Below are 20,027 nucleotides of genomic sequence, written 5' to 3'. Positions count from 1 at the left end.
GAATCACTGGTTGGCTCCCTCCTGCACAGTCCCTCTGGGGATCAAGCCTGCAACCTGAGCATGTGCCCTGACCAGGAATCAAACTGTGACCTCCTGGTTCATAGGTCAGTGCTCAACTACTGTGCCACGCCGGCCAGGCAAAACATTTGTCTTGAGAGGTCACTCTAACAGAGAAGGAAACTATTCATGGGTTCTTTTATAAAAGGTGTAACAAAACATAGAAGAGCAACAGGCTAGGTATAGGATAGAAAGAGAAAGGATGGATTGATCTCTCTGAGATGGTAATTCTCAGAGTATCAGCATCTTTTAATGGATAAATGAATGGAATAAATGTTTATTATTTCTCTTATCCCCAAGTTTTAATGTAATGGGTAGTATTATTTTACAAGAAAATGAAAAGAAAAATAAAATGTACATTGTACAGTCAAAGAGAAGAATAAATGCTTTTCTCTGAGGATTGTAACATCTTTCCAAAGTGTTATAATTTCTTGCCAGAAGGTGCTATTCACATACTCATTTTATTCTTGTTGCTTGCCTTTTCTATTCAGAAATTAAAACCAAATGAATAAATGTTTTATTTCAGATCTAATGGTCAAGAAGTAGAAATAGTATTCTTTTTAAAAAATGTCACATTTCTAAGATAAAAAATTTAGGAGTAAAATAGTAGGAATAGTTAATTGGATTCCAATTTTACGTTATGGTTGGAATCCTGTGTGTAACATTATAGTGTAAGGAATACGTGACTCAAAGCTAGGAGCCCTGTGTTTTAATCCTGGCACTTTTCATTTTGAATAAATCAAACTCCTAGCCTCAGTTTCTTTAGTTGAAAAATGATAGACTTGAATTGGTTGACCTTGAAGGACCCTTTTCAAATTTGGGTTTGGTGATACTGCACCCCTTATTGTCTAATTTTTAAGAAAAACAAAACAAAACAAAACAATTTCAAACCTCAGCAAAACATCAATGCCACTTGGCAAAAAGAAACCTGTTACCCCAAAATAGTAGTAGTGAATATAGAAACGTGTTTTGGTCAGAATAATTTTAAAGGATCTGTTTCTTTTATGCATATATTGAGAAAATGAAGAGTAGCTTATAGTTGATAGTGGCATTTTTCTAGAAATGTGGGTGCTTTTCTTTGACGGGTAACTTAGAGATGTTTGTTCTTTATTTGCAGATTAACTGAAACAGAGATTAAATTTGAACTTTTAGAAAAAGATCCTTATGCAGTTGATGTTCCAAATACAGCATTTGGCAGAGGTAGCTTTTTTTAACCCCTCATTTAAAAATACATATATATTTATTTATATATATAAGTTGTATGTATAATTTATATTAGTGTAAATTTAACACTATTACTTATAAATATTTTAGATTTCTGAGCTAGGGTTCTAATCTAAGTTCTCTCACAGTTTCCAAGTTTCTGAGTTTCTTTTCCCTAACAATAATATAAATATTTGGCACCTCTCTTTCTCAGTGGGATTTTATACAATGATGTATATTTAGTACCTTGAACTCCTTGAAAAGCAAAGTGCTTGGTAAATACTAAGGTACTCATTAATTATGTTTTGAAGAATGAATGGGTAAGGATTGCTTAAGTAAAATAGCACTGTGACTGTTTATATATTAGCTATTCTTTGGTATTTGTGTGAATTATAAAAAGGAGAATTTAATGATCATCAAGGAAGCTGGTAGCAACATAATGTATTTGTAGAGCAGAAACTTGATATAATTTAAACACAAATGTTAGATGTATTTTAGTTTCATAATTTACATATTATGTATTAGTGAAGTTGACTTGCAATGCAAAAGGGAATTTGTACTTGGAAAAGATTTTTACCAGTATAAAACTTGCCTTATGTTTTTATGATGCTTAATGACACTATTCTTTTTCTTAAATAAAAAAAGATTCTTAACTATAAAAAAAATGAGAATTAAAACAGTTAGCCTTTAATTACTTAAAAATATTAATTAAAAGATGGGAAAACCTGAGTAATCTGAGTTTTGATTGCTTTAATATCCTCAAGAGAGGACAAATTCTTTGGAAGATGTATTTAATATTTCTGTCCATTCATTAATGAGTTTGCATCTTTAATGATCTCATACTATCCCAAATAGCTTAAAATTTTCAAAATAATTTTGGTTGAATTAGAATTAAGCTTGTGAGGCAATGAAAGTAAACTTATCTTTATATAGACAGAATCCTGTTATAACCTTTGAAAAGTTATAAAATCATCTTGAGAGTCCAGTTTTATTAAAATGAAAGTCTATTTCTATATTTTTGAAGATAGTAGATTATGAGTAATGAAGTTAGGAGTGGGAGGAATTATACAGAAAGATTTTTTATCTGGTTAATGCAAAAATCTCAGGCGTATGTAAATAATGCTTTGATCTTTTGTTGTAACTACATGTGTATATTATGTAAACTACATAATAAAATTTAACGTATTTAAAAAGTGTTATTTTGATGGTATTTTTGTTTGATTTTTGCTGTTAATTTTTTACCTTTTGAAGCATAACCATTATTTGGGAATGGTGAAGTTTGTAAAATGATAGGGCTCTTGGCTGTATGGTTTATAGATAGAGTGACAATTTTTAAATGAATTAGTGTATGTAAATTGACTTTTTTGGGGCTGCCTCCAGCATATGCCCAAACTAGGGATTGAACCCACAGCGTGGGTATGTTCTCTGACTGGAAATTGAACCCATCACTTTTTGGTGCATGGTGGACGCTCAAAGGGACTGAGCCACGTGGCCATGACTGAAAATTTGCTTTTCACTAGCAGTCAATCAAAAGTAATTTCTGATGCTAAAAAAATTAATTTTTTTCTATTTTTTAAAATTCCAAGCTTTACTCAAATAAATCATGGCCCAACACAGGCTCTATGGCCCTGATTTAAACTGAGCCTTCCATATTACAACCATCACCACCTGAAATATCTAGAAGCAATACTGCCTGTAAAAACAAAACAAACTTCATGCCCACAAGTTTTCTTGTAATTCCAGAATATCACCAGTATTCTTTGTTTAATATTGTATGGTTATTTTACTTATGTGTATTATCAAGAGGATAATGTTTTGATTGACTAAAATGTACCTGGTAAACAGACTTTATGGAACACAAAGTTCCATATTGAATTCTATTTCATGTTAGCAAAATCCAAGGCATAGTTAGTGTTCAGGACATGGATTAAACTTAAATTGGCAAGAGGATGACCTAATGGTAATTGTTGAAATGGGATTCTAATCTGAGTGTAGCTAATTGAAACTATGAATTTAAACATTTTGTTTTAATTATTCCAGAGCATTCCCCATATGGTCCCTCACCATTGGGTCGACCTTCATCTGAAACGAGAGCTTTTCTCTCCCCTCCACCTTTGTTGGAGGGTCCACTCAGACTCTCACCTTTGCTTCCAGGGGGAGGAGGAAGAGGTATATTGTTTAAACATGTTTATTACTCTAGATTCTTCCTTACTTTATATTTTCATCTCAACTTTTCTTTAAAAACAATCTTTAAAATAATTCTTTGGAAAATACAGGCATTCCTTGCACTTGTTAGGGGTTACTTTTGATTGGAAAAGGCCAAAATTTGACACCTAATTTTAATGTGTTTTTCTCCTAGAAAAGTGTATTGTAGTAGAATACTTTTGGTCAAGTACTTGATACATATCTTTTTAAATCATATTTTTGACTTCTTTAAAACTCTGTTTTATACTACATAATATAAAACTTTATAAAGTATATAAAATAACAATATAACAGCATAAAATTGTACTTTAATGGAATATTATTAGAATGTAGATTTTTTTTTTACTTCATTATCATGACCTTTTTATTGTAGAAAATCAAAGTGAAAGAATCTTATTTTCAGTATTGAAGAATTCAGAATTGCTCTTTTGTACACAGAATTTGATGGTAACCTTAAAGGAGACCTAAATCATTTGTCAGAACTTTGCAAAACCAACCTAAGATTGTCTGTTTTGTTTTCCCTTTATGTGTTTTTTTTGTTTGTTTGTTTTTGTTAATCCTCACCTGAGGATATTTTTTCCATTGATTTTTAGAGAATGGAAAGGAGGGGTCGGGGGGAGGAGAGAGAGAGACATCAATGTGAGAGACATATGATGTGAGAAACACATGATTGGTTGCTTCCTGCCCCTGCCCCTGGGGCTGGGATTAAACCTGCAGCCTAGGTATTGCCCTTGACTGAGAATCAAACCCGAGACCCTTTGAGCCACACCAGCCAGGGCTCCTCTATGTGTTTTACAATTGAGAGTTTCAGAACTACTTCAAGTCCCTTAGCTGCTGGTCTCTCTGCATTTACCTCATCAGCACTTACTCTGGTGTTACCTATGTACCTGGAGTACTCCTCCTTTTATTTTCTTTATTTTTATTGTCACTATTACAGATATCTCTATTTTTCCCCTGTTCTGCCCCCCTCCACCCAGTCCCTGCCCAGATGGAGTATTCCTCTTTTGATCTCTCACCATAGTTTGTTCACTTTGTCAATTGCTTTAAAATTTTCCTTGAATTGTAGCAAATTTCAAAGATATAGAACCTTTGTCTGTTCCAAAATCAAAAGTCAGGTTTTTAGCCCCAAGTCTGTGTTTCATTGGAACTGATAGCATTCTTCACCAGGGTCATGTCCCCATTCCCCCTTTTTATCAGTGATTTTAACGCATTTACTCTGAGGTAGGAACAGAAAATAATGAGACCAAATAAAAACAAACTAAATACAACATAGGAAAGCTCTAATATTCAAATGGATACAATTCATTAAAGTAGCCTCTCAGAGAGTCTGTGTATTTCCCTGTTGAAGTTTCATATTTAAATATTTTGGGAACACTTTCTTTGGAATTGCCTTCAAGAATATGAAAAAATGAGTTTCCTACTTTATGTTTATGAGACATTCTCTTTGCCCATTTGTTATTTATATCCTGCCCCATTACCAGTTTGCTATACATAACACTGATCCTTCCTGCTTCCTAGTCCCACAGCAGATGGACACACAGCCTGGGGATACTTCAGAGAGAGTCTTCACTGGTGTTGGCTGTGAACCGAAAGCTCCTAGGGAAGGAGATTGAGTTGCAGGTTGACACCTGGAGCTCTAAGAGAGCTTTGCTTTAATTTCCCCCCAATTTTTTGCCTTGGCTTAGAGTAAGAAATATATTTTGTGTCATGTCATATTACACACCAATATAAATGTAATTGAAATCAGTTACATGAAATAGTACTTATTACAATTTTCAATGCTTTCTGAATTTTCAGTTCTATTCCATTTCATTAAAAAAAATAGTGATTAAGAATTAAGACTAAATTAATTTCATGCACCAAAATGGGTTGTAGGCAGCAACCTTAAAAAGAGTGCTCTAGAAATAAAGGTACAATTGGCTAGATACAAATGAGAATCACTGGAAGTTGAATGATATAAGTCAAGGATTGCTTGTAGTCAATTTAATATTTGGAATAAGAGTAAAAATTACCTTTGATTTCTCCTCTCCTATTTCAATTATTTTTCTCTCCTTTTTAATTACTTTAACGTTTTGATATGTTTACATGATTTGCAAGGGTGTTTTATTATTTGTTAGAAATGCTACAGAGAAATAAAAAAAACTGTAATGTTACAATGTATTTACCTCCATAAATTAACAACAGTGTATTTTAATAAATAAATAAATAAAAAGAGACGCTACAGAGATTTTAGATAAGTAATTCACAGGGCCTAAGAGAGTTGCTTTGTACTGAAAGTTTCTGTGACCCACCAAAGAAGGATGACCAAGTCCCCTTCCTTTTTTCACCTTTTAAAATTTGGGAATTTGGGTGAGATATTTGTTTGAATAAGACTGAGTATAAGGAAATAATATTTTTAGAATAAATTGTAGAAAACATTGGGTCTGAATGAAAGTTTTTATCCTTTGGCAACTTAAATTTGTAATAGTCACTTAGAAATAAATCAGTTGGCCTATACTTGGTCTTCTGGAAGTAAACAATCAGAGGGAAGCCTTTGAATGTCTCCATTAAAGATTTATGCTTCAGTGTAGAAGAATTTAGCCGAATTACTCTTGCACATTTCTACCAATTCAGTTTTCTACTTTTCCAGCCTTTTTTTTTTTAATGAACTGATTAGAAGGATGAACAAACTAGAAGGAAAGATTTGGGGAATTTGGTAGAATGTACAGCTACAAGGAAAAGAGATAGTTGACCCTCTAACATAAAAGCCACTTTTCCACTTGATTCTACAAAAGAGTAGCTGAACATTTTTTAAAAAGATTACTATATATTTTAAAAAAGAGAAAGCTTATGCTGATTTGCACAAATTATCAAAAAAAGTCAAAATAATTTTTGTTTCCTTTTATTAAAGGAGGTTTTGAAATGTGGGAGGTTTAAAAAATGTGTTTATTTTCTTGAAAAGCTTTCTTGAAAAGGAATAAACTTTTATTTTTGGGGCAATATAATTTTGACCTCATTTACCCCTCAATTACCTAGCTGCAGAATCATTGATGGATAAATGATGGATAAATGAGGATAAATGAGGTGTTTAATATATTTTGTTATTTAGTATTTAAATATTTTTTATATTTGTCCTTTCCTTTCAATTTTTTTGTTGTTTTGTTTATTGTCCCCAGAGGATTTTTCCCCCTATTGATTTTGATTTTTTGGAGAGAGTGGAAGGGAGAGATGGAGGGAGACAGAGGGAAATATCAATGTGAGAGATATGACAATTGGTTGCCTCTCGCACTTGCCCCATCCAGGGCCTGGGATCAAACCTGCAACCCAGTATCTGCCGTTGATTGGAAATTGAACTCAAAACCCTTCAGTTTGCCAGCTGATGCACTAACCACTTAGCAACACCAGCCAGAGGCTGTCTTTTCTTTTTTTAATTGCATATGGGTTATTAATTTAGGCACTATCCTTTCTATAGTCATAAGAAGGGAACTTTAAAGTCTTTTCCCTCCTTTATTAATTAATGTAGGCATGATAGATTTTCTCACCCAAATTAATATTATCTTGTTTGAAGTGTTTTGTTCCAACAGTGCTGTTGTTTCTGAAACTCTTGTTTTAGACTTGCCTTTAGAGCTGTGAGCTCTTTTTGAAGGTGAATTTGACATTTAGAAATAGTTACAAGCCATTTACAGACAAATTTACCTAGTGATACAAAGTTTGTAATCAGATTGGTTAAAATCATTTGCGGGAGAAGTAGAGTCATGTTACAACACTGAGATACAATTCCTTGAGTGGTTTTAAGGTTAACCTAAATGTATTTCCGAAGAGTTTTTCTAAGAAATACTTTGAGTAGTTGCAGAATCATTGAAATATGTATATTGTCCCTAAGATGACTGTTTTAAATAAATCATGCTCTTTGACTTGGTAGATTAGTTTAAGCAACAGAAACTATTTTATAATTATGTTTTTGCATCTGATATAGAAATCTTTACTTTGCAACTTACTTTCTACTTTTATCTTTTAGACATTATTTATAATATTTAACCGCTGACTTTATATGTAAAACTATTACAACATTTACAAACAGATTTTATAAGCAAGTGCTTGTTTATACACATGGCAAAATTGTCCTAGAAATGGCTTTGGTAGGATAGTGTTTTAGTTTAATGTAGTTTAGGGAAACTTTGTTGGAATCTGATTGTTTTCACTTTTTAAAAACTGTCTGGATTTTATTTGATGATGGTTCTCATAATACCTTTTTAGATAAAACAGAATTGTATTTTCTTCTTTAATTAGGCTCAAGAGGCCCAGGGAATCCTCAGGACCACCTGATTACCAATGAAAGAGGAAAATCAAGCTATGATAAGTCAGCTGATCCTCACAGGGAACCTTCTGACACTGGGTCCCTTTCACCTCCATGGGAACATGATCGCAGGATGATGATTCCTTCCTCCGGTATGGGAAGAGTATAGTTATATTTATATTTGAAAGTCAACCAGTATATGCAACATACAGGAATGGAAGAAAAGAGTACATGTGTGCCCTGTCTTAAGAAAAACTGTGTTAGGTGTACCGGTTAGTAATGGCGGATTTTGTAATCAAAGAAAACACGATAATTTCAAGAGAAACATCAAAAGTGCTTTATTCAAAGTAATGTCCATCACTAGCTACACATTTTCCCCATCTTTCAGGTAATTTGTGGATACCATCTCAATAGAACTTTTCTTTTTTGAGGCAAACCAATTCAGGACCCAATTTTCCACTTCTTCGTATGTTTTGAAGTGCTGCTCCGATAGTGCGTGTGCCATTGATCGGAACAAATCGTAATCTGAAGGAGCAAGGTCTGGTGAATACAGCAGGGAAGGGAGGGGGAGCGATAATACTTCCCAGGCAAGATCTTTTAACATGTCTTTAACTGGTTTTGAAGTGTGTGATGGTGCATCATCATGAAGCAAAATTACTTTGCCGTGTCTTCTGGCCCATTCTGGTCATTTCGTGATCAAAGCGTGATTCATATTGATTATTGGTTGTTTTTCGTGTAAGCAACATTTTACTGATGACTTTTCGGTTTTCCATTTGTCTTTCGTTCAGTTGATGTGGCACTCATTTTCCTTCCTTTAAAATCTTTCCATTGCTTGTAAACAATCGGAAATAGTTTGTTGAGCAACGTTTAATCTTTCTGCAAGTTGTTTTTGAGTTTGACATGCATTTTCATCCAATAATGCTTGTAGTTGTTGGTCTTCAAGCTTTTTCAGTTGACCTGGACGTTCTTTGTCTTTCACATAGAAATAATCACTTTTAAAACATTTAAACCAGAATTCACAAGTATCTTGAGATGGAGCATGTTCACCATAAGCTTCCCGAAGTATACGATAACTTTTTCTTCAAAATAATGAATTAAAACTTACTGCAAATGCTCTTTTTTTTTGGCATGAAATTCAACATTTTTAAGCATAAAAATATCTATGATAACACCTTCAGCAATTTTGACATACGAAGTTTTGAAGCTTGCAACAAAATAGCAAACATATCAAATCGCATATATAGCAACATACATGTAACTCCATCTGTTGAAAAAAAAGCACACTATTAACTGGTACACCTAGTACTTTCTTCTTTCTCTAGTTGTAGGACTTCCATTCAACCAGATTTCCAGCAGTGCTGAATGATGGTTGTTCTCTATTTTAGTTGTAATTTTGATGTGGTTGTGGAAGGCAGTGAGTACCAGTGATTACCTACTATCTTGTTTCCTCTTTATTTGTAGTTCTTTGATTATTAGTGAGCTTGAGTACCTTTTCATGTTTGTAACCATTTGTGTTTCCTTCTTTAAATCGACTGATCCATTTTATCTCATCCTTAATAGGAATTTTTAGTACCTTTTGAATACAGCTCTTTTGTCTTTTGCAAATATTTTCTCAATTCATTATTAGTGGATGTTTCAAATTATTATAGATAAGCTAACCCTTATAAAAATAATCTTTATTTTTATAGAATATTGTTTTATTTAAGACCTATTCCTAGATCAAAAAGTTATTCCTTGCTTTTATCTAAAAATTTAAAATTTTGTTTTGTTTTTTAAGCCTTTAATCAAGATTTTATTTTTGTCTTAGTGTTTAGTGTGAGGAGGTATTTTTCCCCATTAGATAGACATTATTTTATTATTTATTTTTTATAATAAGTGGTCAGCTATTAGAGTTGCAAATCAATAATAAATATTGCATTATTTTTCTAGAAAAATTTAAAGAATTTACATAGAAGTTTCTAAGTCTGTCTGATTTCTTAATATAAAAATCAATTTCAGTGTTTTTCTCTTCTCTTTTTCTAAAAGCCCCATTCATCCAAATGCACAGAGAGGAAACACCATCATTAAATACATCCCCTGACATTACAAATTCAGACTTTACAGTCATGGATCAGCTTGGAGGACCTGTTGGTTACAAAGGCAATGTGAGGTTGTCTGAGGGATCCCCAAAGCAGATTCCTTTGCAAACAGAGAGGCCTCTTCTCTGGGTGATACCACCCATCCATCTTTTCTATAGATGTTCCTGTAAGCCATTATTTCTAATGACCCTGGCATACTCCTTGGCTGATGTGTAAGGGACTCTGAGTCTAATCAGGTCTTCAAAATCAACGTGGAAGGAACCAAACCGCATGCTGTAACCCTGGTTCCACTCAAAGTTATCCAGAAGAGACCATGCACAATACAATTGAAGGTTGACTTTATCAAGCTGGATAGCTTTTATGGTTCCTGCAGTGTCTGTCTGAAATACTCCCAGCATTGAGTATCATCAAGAGATGTGGGGTCACCCTGGGGAAACCCATTCTCAGTGATGTAAATTACAGGGTTATTATACCTATCCTTAATATATTTCAGTAGTTTTCGTATTCCCCACGGCACCACATAGACCCAGTCCACACTTAGTGGAAAGCCAAGGCTCTTTTAGCAGCTTCCTGCTCAGACACTGAACTGGGATTTGCTGGTTCCACCCAGCCACAAAACAATGGTAGGGACACCATACCCTTCTGCTCTTTTTGGAACTAGGAAGCATAGCTGAGCCAGGCCCTGGGATGGGCCTTAATCAAATTATGAGCTGCCTGATAGCCTCCAGTTCCCAGGTGAGGTGTACCAGGAGGAAATGCACCCAAATCATATGCCAACAGGGCAAAAAAATTAGGCTTATTTGTGGCGATCCACTGCTTGACTTGATCCCCAAATGTCTTGAAGCAAAATCGGGCATATTCATCAAAGGATTCAATGGAAAAAAAAAGGATTCAATGATTCTGTCTGACAACCAGCCTCCTTGGTCTTCTAAGGTCTGAGGCAAATCAAAATGGTAGAGAGTCACTATGGGCGTCACCCGATTTGCTAACAAATCATCAATAATCTTGTTGTAATAGTCAGTTCATAGGTAGGAAGTGACATAGTTGGCACTCAGCCCTGGTACATGGACTCCAGATGCCTTAGTGCTAACCTCTGTGCTAGTTCATTAGCTCCATGAATTCAGCTCCATTCTGGTAATGAAACCTGTTGTCCCATCAGGTAGCAGACATGACCAGGAAAGAGACAGCGGTAATGAGTCAATCCAAGCTGTTTGGTACATTTCAAATCCTCCTCCCCCAGAGTGTAGCTGCCACGAGCTATATCGCCAGTCTGGTTCTTGAAAACTCTCCTCCCTGATGGCTGAATGTGTCCCAGACATGTTCCATCTGCATCCCAGCCTCCTCATTAACTCATTGTACAATATTTATAACTTTAACCCTTTGTACGCCATAAGGTCTATGGAAGCTTTAAAAAATCATTTTTCGTGAGAATTTTCAACTGAAAATATTCAGTAACACCCGAATTGTGAGTAATATATTTGTTTTTATAATATTCATTGCAAATTGATTTTTTAAATTAAATTCAAAATATCGTGGCACGTGGGGATGGTTTCGTTTTGGACGTGTGGCAGTTAACTGGTTAAAATATGCTTTTACAATACCATGTACGAGCCAATTATGTGTTCTGCTGTCCTGATCCCTGAAGCTGACTGGTGGCAAATGAAAAATTATTGCATAGTGCTGCCACATAGCAGGATTTCATGGTTCATTATCTGAAGATCTCCCGGTTGGTCAAATCAGGCAGGCGCTTGCTCAAAATGAAGATAGACATTATTTTAATACTATATATTAGATCATCAACTTAAAATATCACTTCTATCTTAAATTAAATCTCCATATTTGCATAGCTCTGTTTCTTAGACATTCTTTCTATTGCATTGGTTTCTTTTTTTTTTATTTTTTATTTAAGATATTTTTATTGATGTCAGGAGGAAGGGAGAGAGAGAAACATTAATGAGAGAGAATCATTGATTGGCTGCCTCCTGCACACCCCCAGTGGGGATCAAGCCCACAACCCGGGCATGTACTCTGACTGGGAATTGAACCATGACCTTCTGGTTCATTGGTTGACACTCAACCACTGATCCATGCTGGCGGGGCCCCATTGGTTTCTTTATTCCCAAGTCATAATATACTATTGGTCTCTTTATTCCTGAGTCATAACCTATTCATATCATTGCTTTTAGCAACTACTTTCAGGAAATTTTTCTTTTTATTCTATTTTAAATTTCTTAATTATTAGATTTTTTTCACATTCTGTTTTCTTTCTTAATATTTTATTTTTATTATTGACTATATTACAGATGTCTCCCATTTACCCCCATGCCCACCTCTACCCAATCGCACCCTCCCCTTCTGACTCTCACCACACTGTTGTATGTGTCCAATGGCTGTGCATATATGTTCTTTGGCTAGTCTCACCACCTTTTTTCATCCCATCTGCCCAACTTACCTCCACTCTGACATTTGTCAGTCTGTACCATATAACCATATTTCTGGTTCTATTTTATTTGCCAGTTTATTTTGTTCATTAGATTTCACATATAAGTGAGATTATATGGTATTTGTCTTCCTCTCACTGGCTTATTTTGTTTAGCATAATAATCTCTAAGTCTGCCTATGCTGTAGCAAAAGTTAAGACTTCCTTTCTTTTTTCAGCCCTGTAGTATTTCCATTGTGTAAATGTACCACTGCTTTTTTATCCACTCATTTGATGATGGGCATGTGGACTATTTCCAGATCTTGGCTGTTGTAAACAATGCTGCTATGAACATAGGGGTGCATATCTTCATTCTGATTGGTGTTCCAGGGTTCTTAGGATGTATTTCCAGAAGTGGAATTGCTGGATCAAAAGGCAGTTCTATTTTTAATTTTTTGAGGAAACTTCATACTGTTTTCCATTGTGGCTGCACCAGTCTGCATTCCCACCACCAGTGTGCTAGGATTTCCTTTTCTCCACATCTTCGCCAGCCTATTTTGTTTGTTGATTTATTGATAGTAGCCATTCTGGCATATGTGAGGTGATATATTGCAGTTTTAATTTGCATTTCTCTGATGATTAGTGATATTGAGCATTTTTTTTTCATCTGTCCACTGGCCATCTGTATGTCCTCTTTGGAGAAGTGTATATTCAGGTCCTTTGCCCATTTTTTTAATAGGATTGTTTGTCTTCCTGGTGTTGAGTTGTATAAGTTCTTTATGTATTTTGGAAATTAACCGCTTATTAGATGTAGCATTGGTAAATTTGTTCTCCCATGCATTGGTCTCTCTTTTCATTTTATTGATGGTTTCTTTTGCTGTGCAGAAGATTTTAGTATGCTGTAGTCCCATCTGTTTTTTCCCCCTTTGTTTCCCTTGCCCTAGGAGATAGATTGGCAATAATATTTCTATGAGAAGATGTTTTCTTCTAGGATTTTTATGGTTTCACGACTTACATTTAAATCTTTTATCCATTTTGAGTTTATTCTTATGTATGGTGTAAGTTGATGGTCTAGTTTCATTTCTTTGCATGTACCTGTCCAATTTTCCCAACACCATTTATTGAAGGTAATATCTTTATTCCATTGTATGCTCTTGCCTCCTTTTTCAAATATTAATTGACCATAAAGGTGTGGGTTGATTTCTGGGTTCTTATTTCTGCTCCATTGATCTATATGCCTGTTTTTATGCCAGTACCAGGCTGTTTTGATTACAGTGGCCTTGTAATATAGTTTGATATCCAGCATTGTGATCGCTCCAACTTTGTTTTTCTTTCTCAAGATTGTTGCCTCTATTCTGGGTCTTTTTAGGTTCCATCTAAGTTTTTGGAATATTTGTTCTAGATCTGTGACATATTCCATTGGTATTTTAATAGGAATTGCATTCACACTATAGATTGCTTTGCATAGTATGGACATTTTAATGATTTTATATCTTCTAATCAGTGAACACAGTTAATGCTTTTACTTATTTGTGTCTTCCTTAATTTCTTTCTTCGATGTCCTATAGTTTTCAGTATACGTCTTTAACCTCCTTGGTTAAATTTATGTGTAGGTATCTTATTTTTTTGTTTTTGTTGTTACAATAGTAAATGGGATTGTTTTCTTAGTTTCTCTTTCTGATAGTTTATTATTTGCATATAAAAATGCTATCAGTGTCTGGATATAGATTTTTCTATCCTGCTCCTTTGCTGAATGCATTTATTAGATCTAATAGTTTTTTGGTGGAATCTTTAGGTCTAGTTTCATTTCTTTGCATGTACCTGTCCAATTTAGGGTTTTCTATGTACACTATCATGTCATCTGCAAATAATGACAGTTTTACTGTACTTCCTCCTTTCCAATTTGGATGCCTTTTATTTCTTCTTCTAGTCTGATTGCTGTGGCTAGGACTTCCAGTACTATGTAGAATGATAGTGGTGAAAGTGGACATCCTAGTGTCCACTTTCCAGATTATTAAAGCAGGTATTCAGGGAACAATTGCAGTCCAAGATGTGTTTTGGAATGAAAAGAGATTGAACAGCATTGTTGTTTAAACTAGACCTGTTGATTTTTATTCTAATTCTTAGTTTATGAAACTGCTTCAGGATGCCCTGTACACCTATTCCCACCCTTTATTCATTTTTTCCCCCTGATCCTTTTTCTTTTCCCAGTATTTCTTTCTGATCATTTCTTTTAAGGTGGTAGAAAACAGGTAAGAAAGCAAAAAAGAAAGGAATCATTTATGTCCTATTTTCTGTATTTTAGCCTTTCATTGGTCATATGCCTTTCACATAATTTATTACATTGTGTATATGTATATGTACATGTATGTGTAAATGTATATATATATGAGGTTGACCAGAATATCCTTGTTTACTTGTTCATTCTTCCTGACTTTCAGGGCAAGCTTTACCTCCTCTTTGACAACATTTCTTATTCTTTCAATCATAATTAGATAGGCCACCTCTCTTGTTATTTATATGCCTTTTTACTAAGGCATTGATCACATTGTATGTATGTGTTTCTGTTATTAGATTAAGAGCATGGACTGTATCAAAATCAATGTTGAATCACTAGTACCTGGTACATAATAGGCTCTGATAGATTTAAGGGATGGATTATTTTTGGCAATAGAGGGCACCATGGGTATATGATTTATAAAATAGAAAACTTATAGCAAAATTTTATATTGCTGAAGTTGGTGATATTGTGGTGATGTATTTTAGAAGCAAAATAATGATATGGTGTCTGAGGCCTGAATAAGAAAGTGTTGTGAGGTTTTCAGGTTTGCTTATTTTATCCCTTTGCCCAACTCTATCATTTAATTAATCCCATGTTGTGAAGTAGGAAGGAAAAACTCAGTTTAGTTCTTGGTCCTTGGTCTTTTCTTCCCTGGGGCTAATTCAGACCCATTGAGACAGCTCTTTGCTAAGATTCTGAAATGGGGGAGAAAATGAGCCTTCAAGCCTATCTATATCTTTCTCTCCTAAGTCACATCCCTTGATCCTTGGGAGCTCATCCTATATAATAAAAGCCTAGGTGGTGTCACGCCTTCATGCGACGCCCTTGTGCCATGTTGCCACAAGATGGCCGCCATGTAGATGGCTGTGCGCACAGTGGAGGAGGGGCCTGGTGGCCACTCCGCCGGGTGAGGCCTGGGGGTCCTGCTGCTCCACTCAGCGCGGAGGAGGCCAGTCCCGGCGTCTCCGCCACCTCATGCGGATGAGGCGGGTCCTGGCGGAGGATACAGGTCATGACAGGGGAGGGCATTTGTGGGCAATCAGGTAAATAGGGAAGGGCAGTTGGGGGGTGATTGGGCCAGCAGGGAAGGCGGTTGGGGGCAATCAGGCCAGCAGGGGAGCGGTTAGGGGGCAATCAGAGAGGCAGGCAGGTGAGCAGTTAGGAGCCAGTGGTCCCGGATTGTGAGAGGGATGTCCTGAGGGGTCCCAGATTGGAGAGAGTGCAGGCCGGGTTGAGGGACACTCCCCCCTACCCCGTGCATGAATTTTGTGCACCGGACCACTAGTCTATAATAATAAAAGCGTAATATGCTAATTAGACTGGACATCCTTCTGGACGACCTTCCAGGTGAAGCTGGGGCTGCGAGGGAAGCCTGGGTCTCAGGTGCCTGCCACAGCCGGAGGGAAGTCCGGATCCCTGGTGCCTGTTGGCAACCGGAGGGAAGTCTGGGTCCTGGGTGCCAGAGGGAAGCTGGTGCCGGCAGTCGGGGGAAGGAAGGTCTACTCTTGCACAAATTTCATTCATCGGGCCTCTAGTTAAATATAATTCTTTCTCTTGATGCCAGATGATTTCTTGGCTTTGTGTCAGAGAGGCATATCAGTAAGGTCCCATGTGATGGAGTCAGATGAGAATTGACATCTTTACTATTGTATGGAGTTCACATTATGAACTTCCTAGGACAGTTATGAAAGGTAATTTGGGGCTCTTTGTCCAGATCTATAAGGATAGGAGAGAGTCATACAATTCACCACCTTTGACCTTCCCATATTTTTGGACTTGGGCAAGTGCAAACCTAATCTATCCAAAGTCTACCATCACCTATCAAAGATGGAGATAGACTACCTATTTTATTTCATGAATGATGATAAGGACCCAGGAATGACCATTTTGTCATCTTAACTCCTGGGGACAAAGTAGGGTGGCTGTTGAAGCTCCTGATTCAGAGTCTGTGCCCAATATTGCATTGATCCAAATGTCCTTAATCTGAGCATTATGAACCTTCTATTCATCTATTGCATCAGACATCTTCCCCTTTAGTTTTGGAAGGATGCTAAATTCAAAAATATTGAAGTTTCTGAAAATGTCATCACCAATGACCTCTGAATAGTACTCTTTCTGCTTTAGTGACCATTTCTTTTATCATTGTCTGTACTGTTAAATATCTTGCTATACTGACAAAATACTCTATTTTTCTTTCTTTGCTAGTAGCTATCTTTTCAAAGTCTCTCTATGATATTTTGTTGTATTCACTTCTATAATTAAATTTAAAGTTAAATGAATATATATAACTAAATTCTGTTCATATACAGGGTGGGGCAAAAGTGGGTTTACAGTTGTATGGAAAATAGTACAATAATCTATATATATGAAAGCCTAAGCGACTGTTATGGCAGAAGGACCAGAACGACTGGTTACTATGATGCACACTGAGCAGGCTGGCAGGCGAGCAGTTAGGGGCAAGCAAGCAGGTAGGCAGGTGAGCGGTTAGGGGTGAGCAAGCAGGTAGGCAGGTGAGCGGTTAGGGGCGAGCAAGCAGGCAGGCGAGTGGTTAGGAGTGAGCGGTCCCAGTTTGCGAGAGGGATGTCTGACTGCTGGTTTAGGCCTGATCCCTACGAATTTCGTGCACTGGGCCTCTAATAAATAATAATAATACAAGAATCAACTCTGGGCACTCTCCCTCCAGGTAGCATGCCATGCCTTTCCCTTCCCTCTTCTTCCCCATTAGCACTTATCTCCAAACTTCAAGGGACCCCATGAGACTTGCAGTAAGTGGAGCAATGGGCAGCAGTAGCTCATCTTGGGCTAGACCCCTGAACCTGTTTCCAAGACTGCCTTTCCTGACTTCCCAGTGAGCCAAAGCAGCCCAGCCTAGGTTCTCCTGTTGCTTATTTTACGCCCTTCCCTGTTTCACTGTCCTAGGTGTGTTTTTGTTGTGGCAAATAAATTCTTGCCTGCTTTTCTAAAAAAAAAAAAAATAAGATAATAAACTCTGTTTCATGTATCCACAATTGTAAACATACTTTTGCCCCACCCTGTATTTTAATTTACACATTATAAATGAACTTTTAAAATCCAGTGTAGTATATCATGCTTGTGTTTACTACAAAAGCAAACAGTTATTGCTTTTAGTGCAATATGTAATTTTCCTAAAATTCTTTACTATTGTCTACCATATTATCTTTTTAGGAAGCAAGAGAAGTCTCTACGTTCAATATATTAAACTTAAGTAAATGATTTTTTTCTAAAGAAAATCTTTTAAAACTTGTTTTGTAGGCCAACCTTATTCTGATCCAGCTCTTCCTCCACAAAGGCAAGACAGATTTTATTCTAATACTGGTAGACTCTCTGGACCTGCAGAACTCAGAAGTTTTAATATGACATCACTGGATAAAGCAGGTAAGAAATACTTGTGTGTATGTATTAAAAATACTTTTTAATAGTGGTGGCAAATTAAAGAACTAGAAGCTGAATAAAGGACCATATAATTGCTATCTGTGGTAGCCTTAAGGCCAAAATCTCTTTCCTGTTTTTATTTTTCTTGTTACTTTGTACACATCCATGGCATCTACATATATTTGGTGATTGGTTTGAGCACCATAGGTTTACTCTGTGAACCTATGAAGGAAAATTTTACTCTGTTTCATGATTTTCTAATTTTTTCAGTACACTTACATATGTCCTGTTTAGTAATCAGGGAAATTAGGCTTATGTGAGTGGATATGTGAAAATACACCAGAAAAATAATTTGAGAATATGCTCTGTTGCTGGTCTAATCAATTACCTTATTTAAACATTTTGTACTTAGATTTAACTAACATTTAATGAGGAACCTATTATTTTTCAGGCATTCTTTTCCTTAAACCACCTCAAAGCAACTCACTGAAGTTAGGAAATATATATATATATTACATATATATCCAAGGTATCCATCAGAAGTATATAACATTAAGAATATAAAACGATTAAAACATCAGTAGAAAGTTAATATAAACATATTGGTAAATGTTTTCTCAGGAAGGGGTATATGTTTGGGGGGAGGGCATTATTTTTTTGAAGTGTTTATTATTTTAGAAAAGTTTTTTTGAATAATAAGCAAAGAAGTAGACCTGTGGCCTGGATTTCTATTACCTATAATAATAAAAACATAATATGCTAATTAGACTGGACATCTTTCCGGACAAACTTCCAGACGAAGCCGGGGCCGCAAGGGAAGCCCGGGTCCTGGGTGCCTGTTGGTGGCTGGAGGGAAACCTGGGTCCTGGGTGCCTGCTGGCAGCCAGAGGGAAGTCCGGGTCCTGGGTGCCAGAGGGGAAGTCAGTGCCAGCAGCCCGGGGAAGGAAGGCCTACACTTGCATGAATTTCATGCATCAGGCCTCTAGTTAGTTATAATTAAACGAATTATTTTTGTTAGGTTTTTTAAATTGTTTTCCCCCATTAATTCAAGCTTAATGGAATGAAAATCGTATATAATAAAAGCCTAATATGCTAAGTGTCTGGTCTGTTCAGCCAATCAAAGTGTAATATGCTAATGATATATTAAGGCCCCCGAGGGGTCCCAGTTTGTCATACTGCTCGCTATGACATACACTGACCACCAGGGGGCAGACAGTTGATCGGTCGACCAGTCGCTATGATGTGCACTGAGCACCAGGGGGCAGATGCTCTGACTTGTAGATTAGCTTGCTGCTGGGGTCCAGCCGATTGGGACTGAGCGAGACGGGCTGGACATACCCTGGAGCTCTCCTGTGGTCCCTCCCAGGCCCCGATCATGCACCGGTGGGGTGCCTTGGCCTGGCCTGCGCCCTCTTGCAAACTGGAACCCCTTGGAGGATGTCGGAGAGCCGGTTTTGGTCCGATCCCGCAGGCCTGACCGAGGGACCCCACTGGTATACAAATTTGTGCACCAGGCCTCTAGTATATGTATAATTAAAGTAGTGCTATTTAAAAATTTTTACATGTTCATTTTTTGGGGTGTTTGAACAATATTTGATTAAGCAGATAATATTTATTTATTTTTTTAAATTAAATCTTTATTGTTCAGATTATTACAGTTGTTCCTCTTATTTCCCCCCATAGCTTCCCTCCACCCAGTTCCCACCCCACCTTCTGCCCTTACCCCTGCCACTGTCCTCATCCATAGGTGAATGATTTTTGACTAGACTCTTCCCGCACCCCCTACACCCCTTCTCCCCTGAGAATTGTGAGTCCACTCCCTTTCTATGTCCCTGATTCTGTTATATTCACCAGTTTATTCTGTTCATCAAATTATTTATCTTCTTAAAGGATACCTTTCAGCATTTCATAATACTGGTTTGGTGGTGATGAACTCCTTTAGCTTTCCCTTATCTGTGAAGCTCTTTATCTGACCTTCAATTCTGAATGATAGCTTTGCTGGATAAAGTAATCTTGGTTGTAGGTTCTTGGTATTCATCAATTTGAATATTTCTTGCCATTCCCTTCTGGCCTGCAAAGTTTCTGTTGAGAAATCAGCTGACAGTCGTATGGGGA

General features: G+C 36.5%; 1 protein-coding gene across 1 annotated transcript in view; it reads left to right on the top strand.

Moving 5' to 3' along the window:
- LOC102761280 (cTAGE family member 5) overlaps window positions 1-20,027 on the top strand; it is a 118,002-nt gene that overhangs the window by 89,782 nt on the left and 8,193 nt on the right. Inside the window, 4 exon segments of the mRNA XM_006779355.2 lie at window positions 1,175-1,257; window positions 3,301-3,429; window positions 7,735-7,893; window positions 17,793-17,915. Of these exon segments, the coding sequence (XP_006779418.1) occupies window positions 1,175-1,257; window positions 3,301-3,429; window positions 7,735-7,893; window positions 17,793-17,915 (494 nt within the window).

Source organism: Myotis davidii, unplaced genomic scaffold (assembly GCF_000327345.1).
Source record: "Myotis davidii unplaced genomic scaffold, ASM32734v1 scaffold273, whole genome shotgun sequence".
Lineage (NCBI taxonomy): Eukaryota > Metazoa > Chordata > Mammalia > Chiroptera > Vespertilionidae > Myotis > Myotis davidii.
The sequence above is the reverse complement of the archived record's forward strand: the minus strand, read 5'-3'. Positions and strand labels throughout refer to the sequence as shown.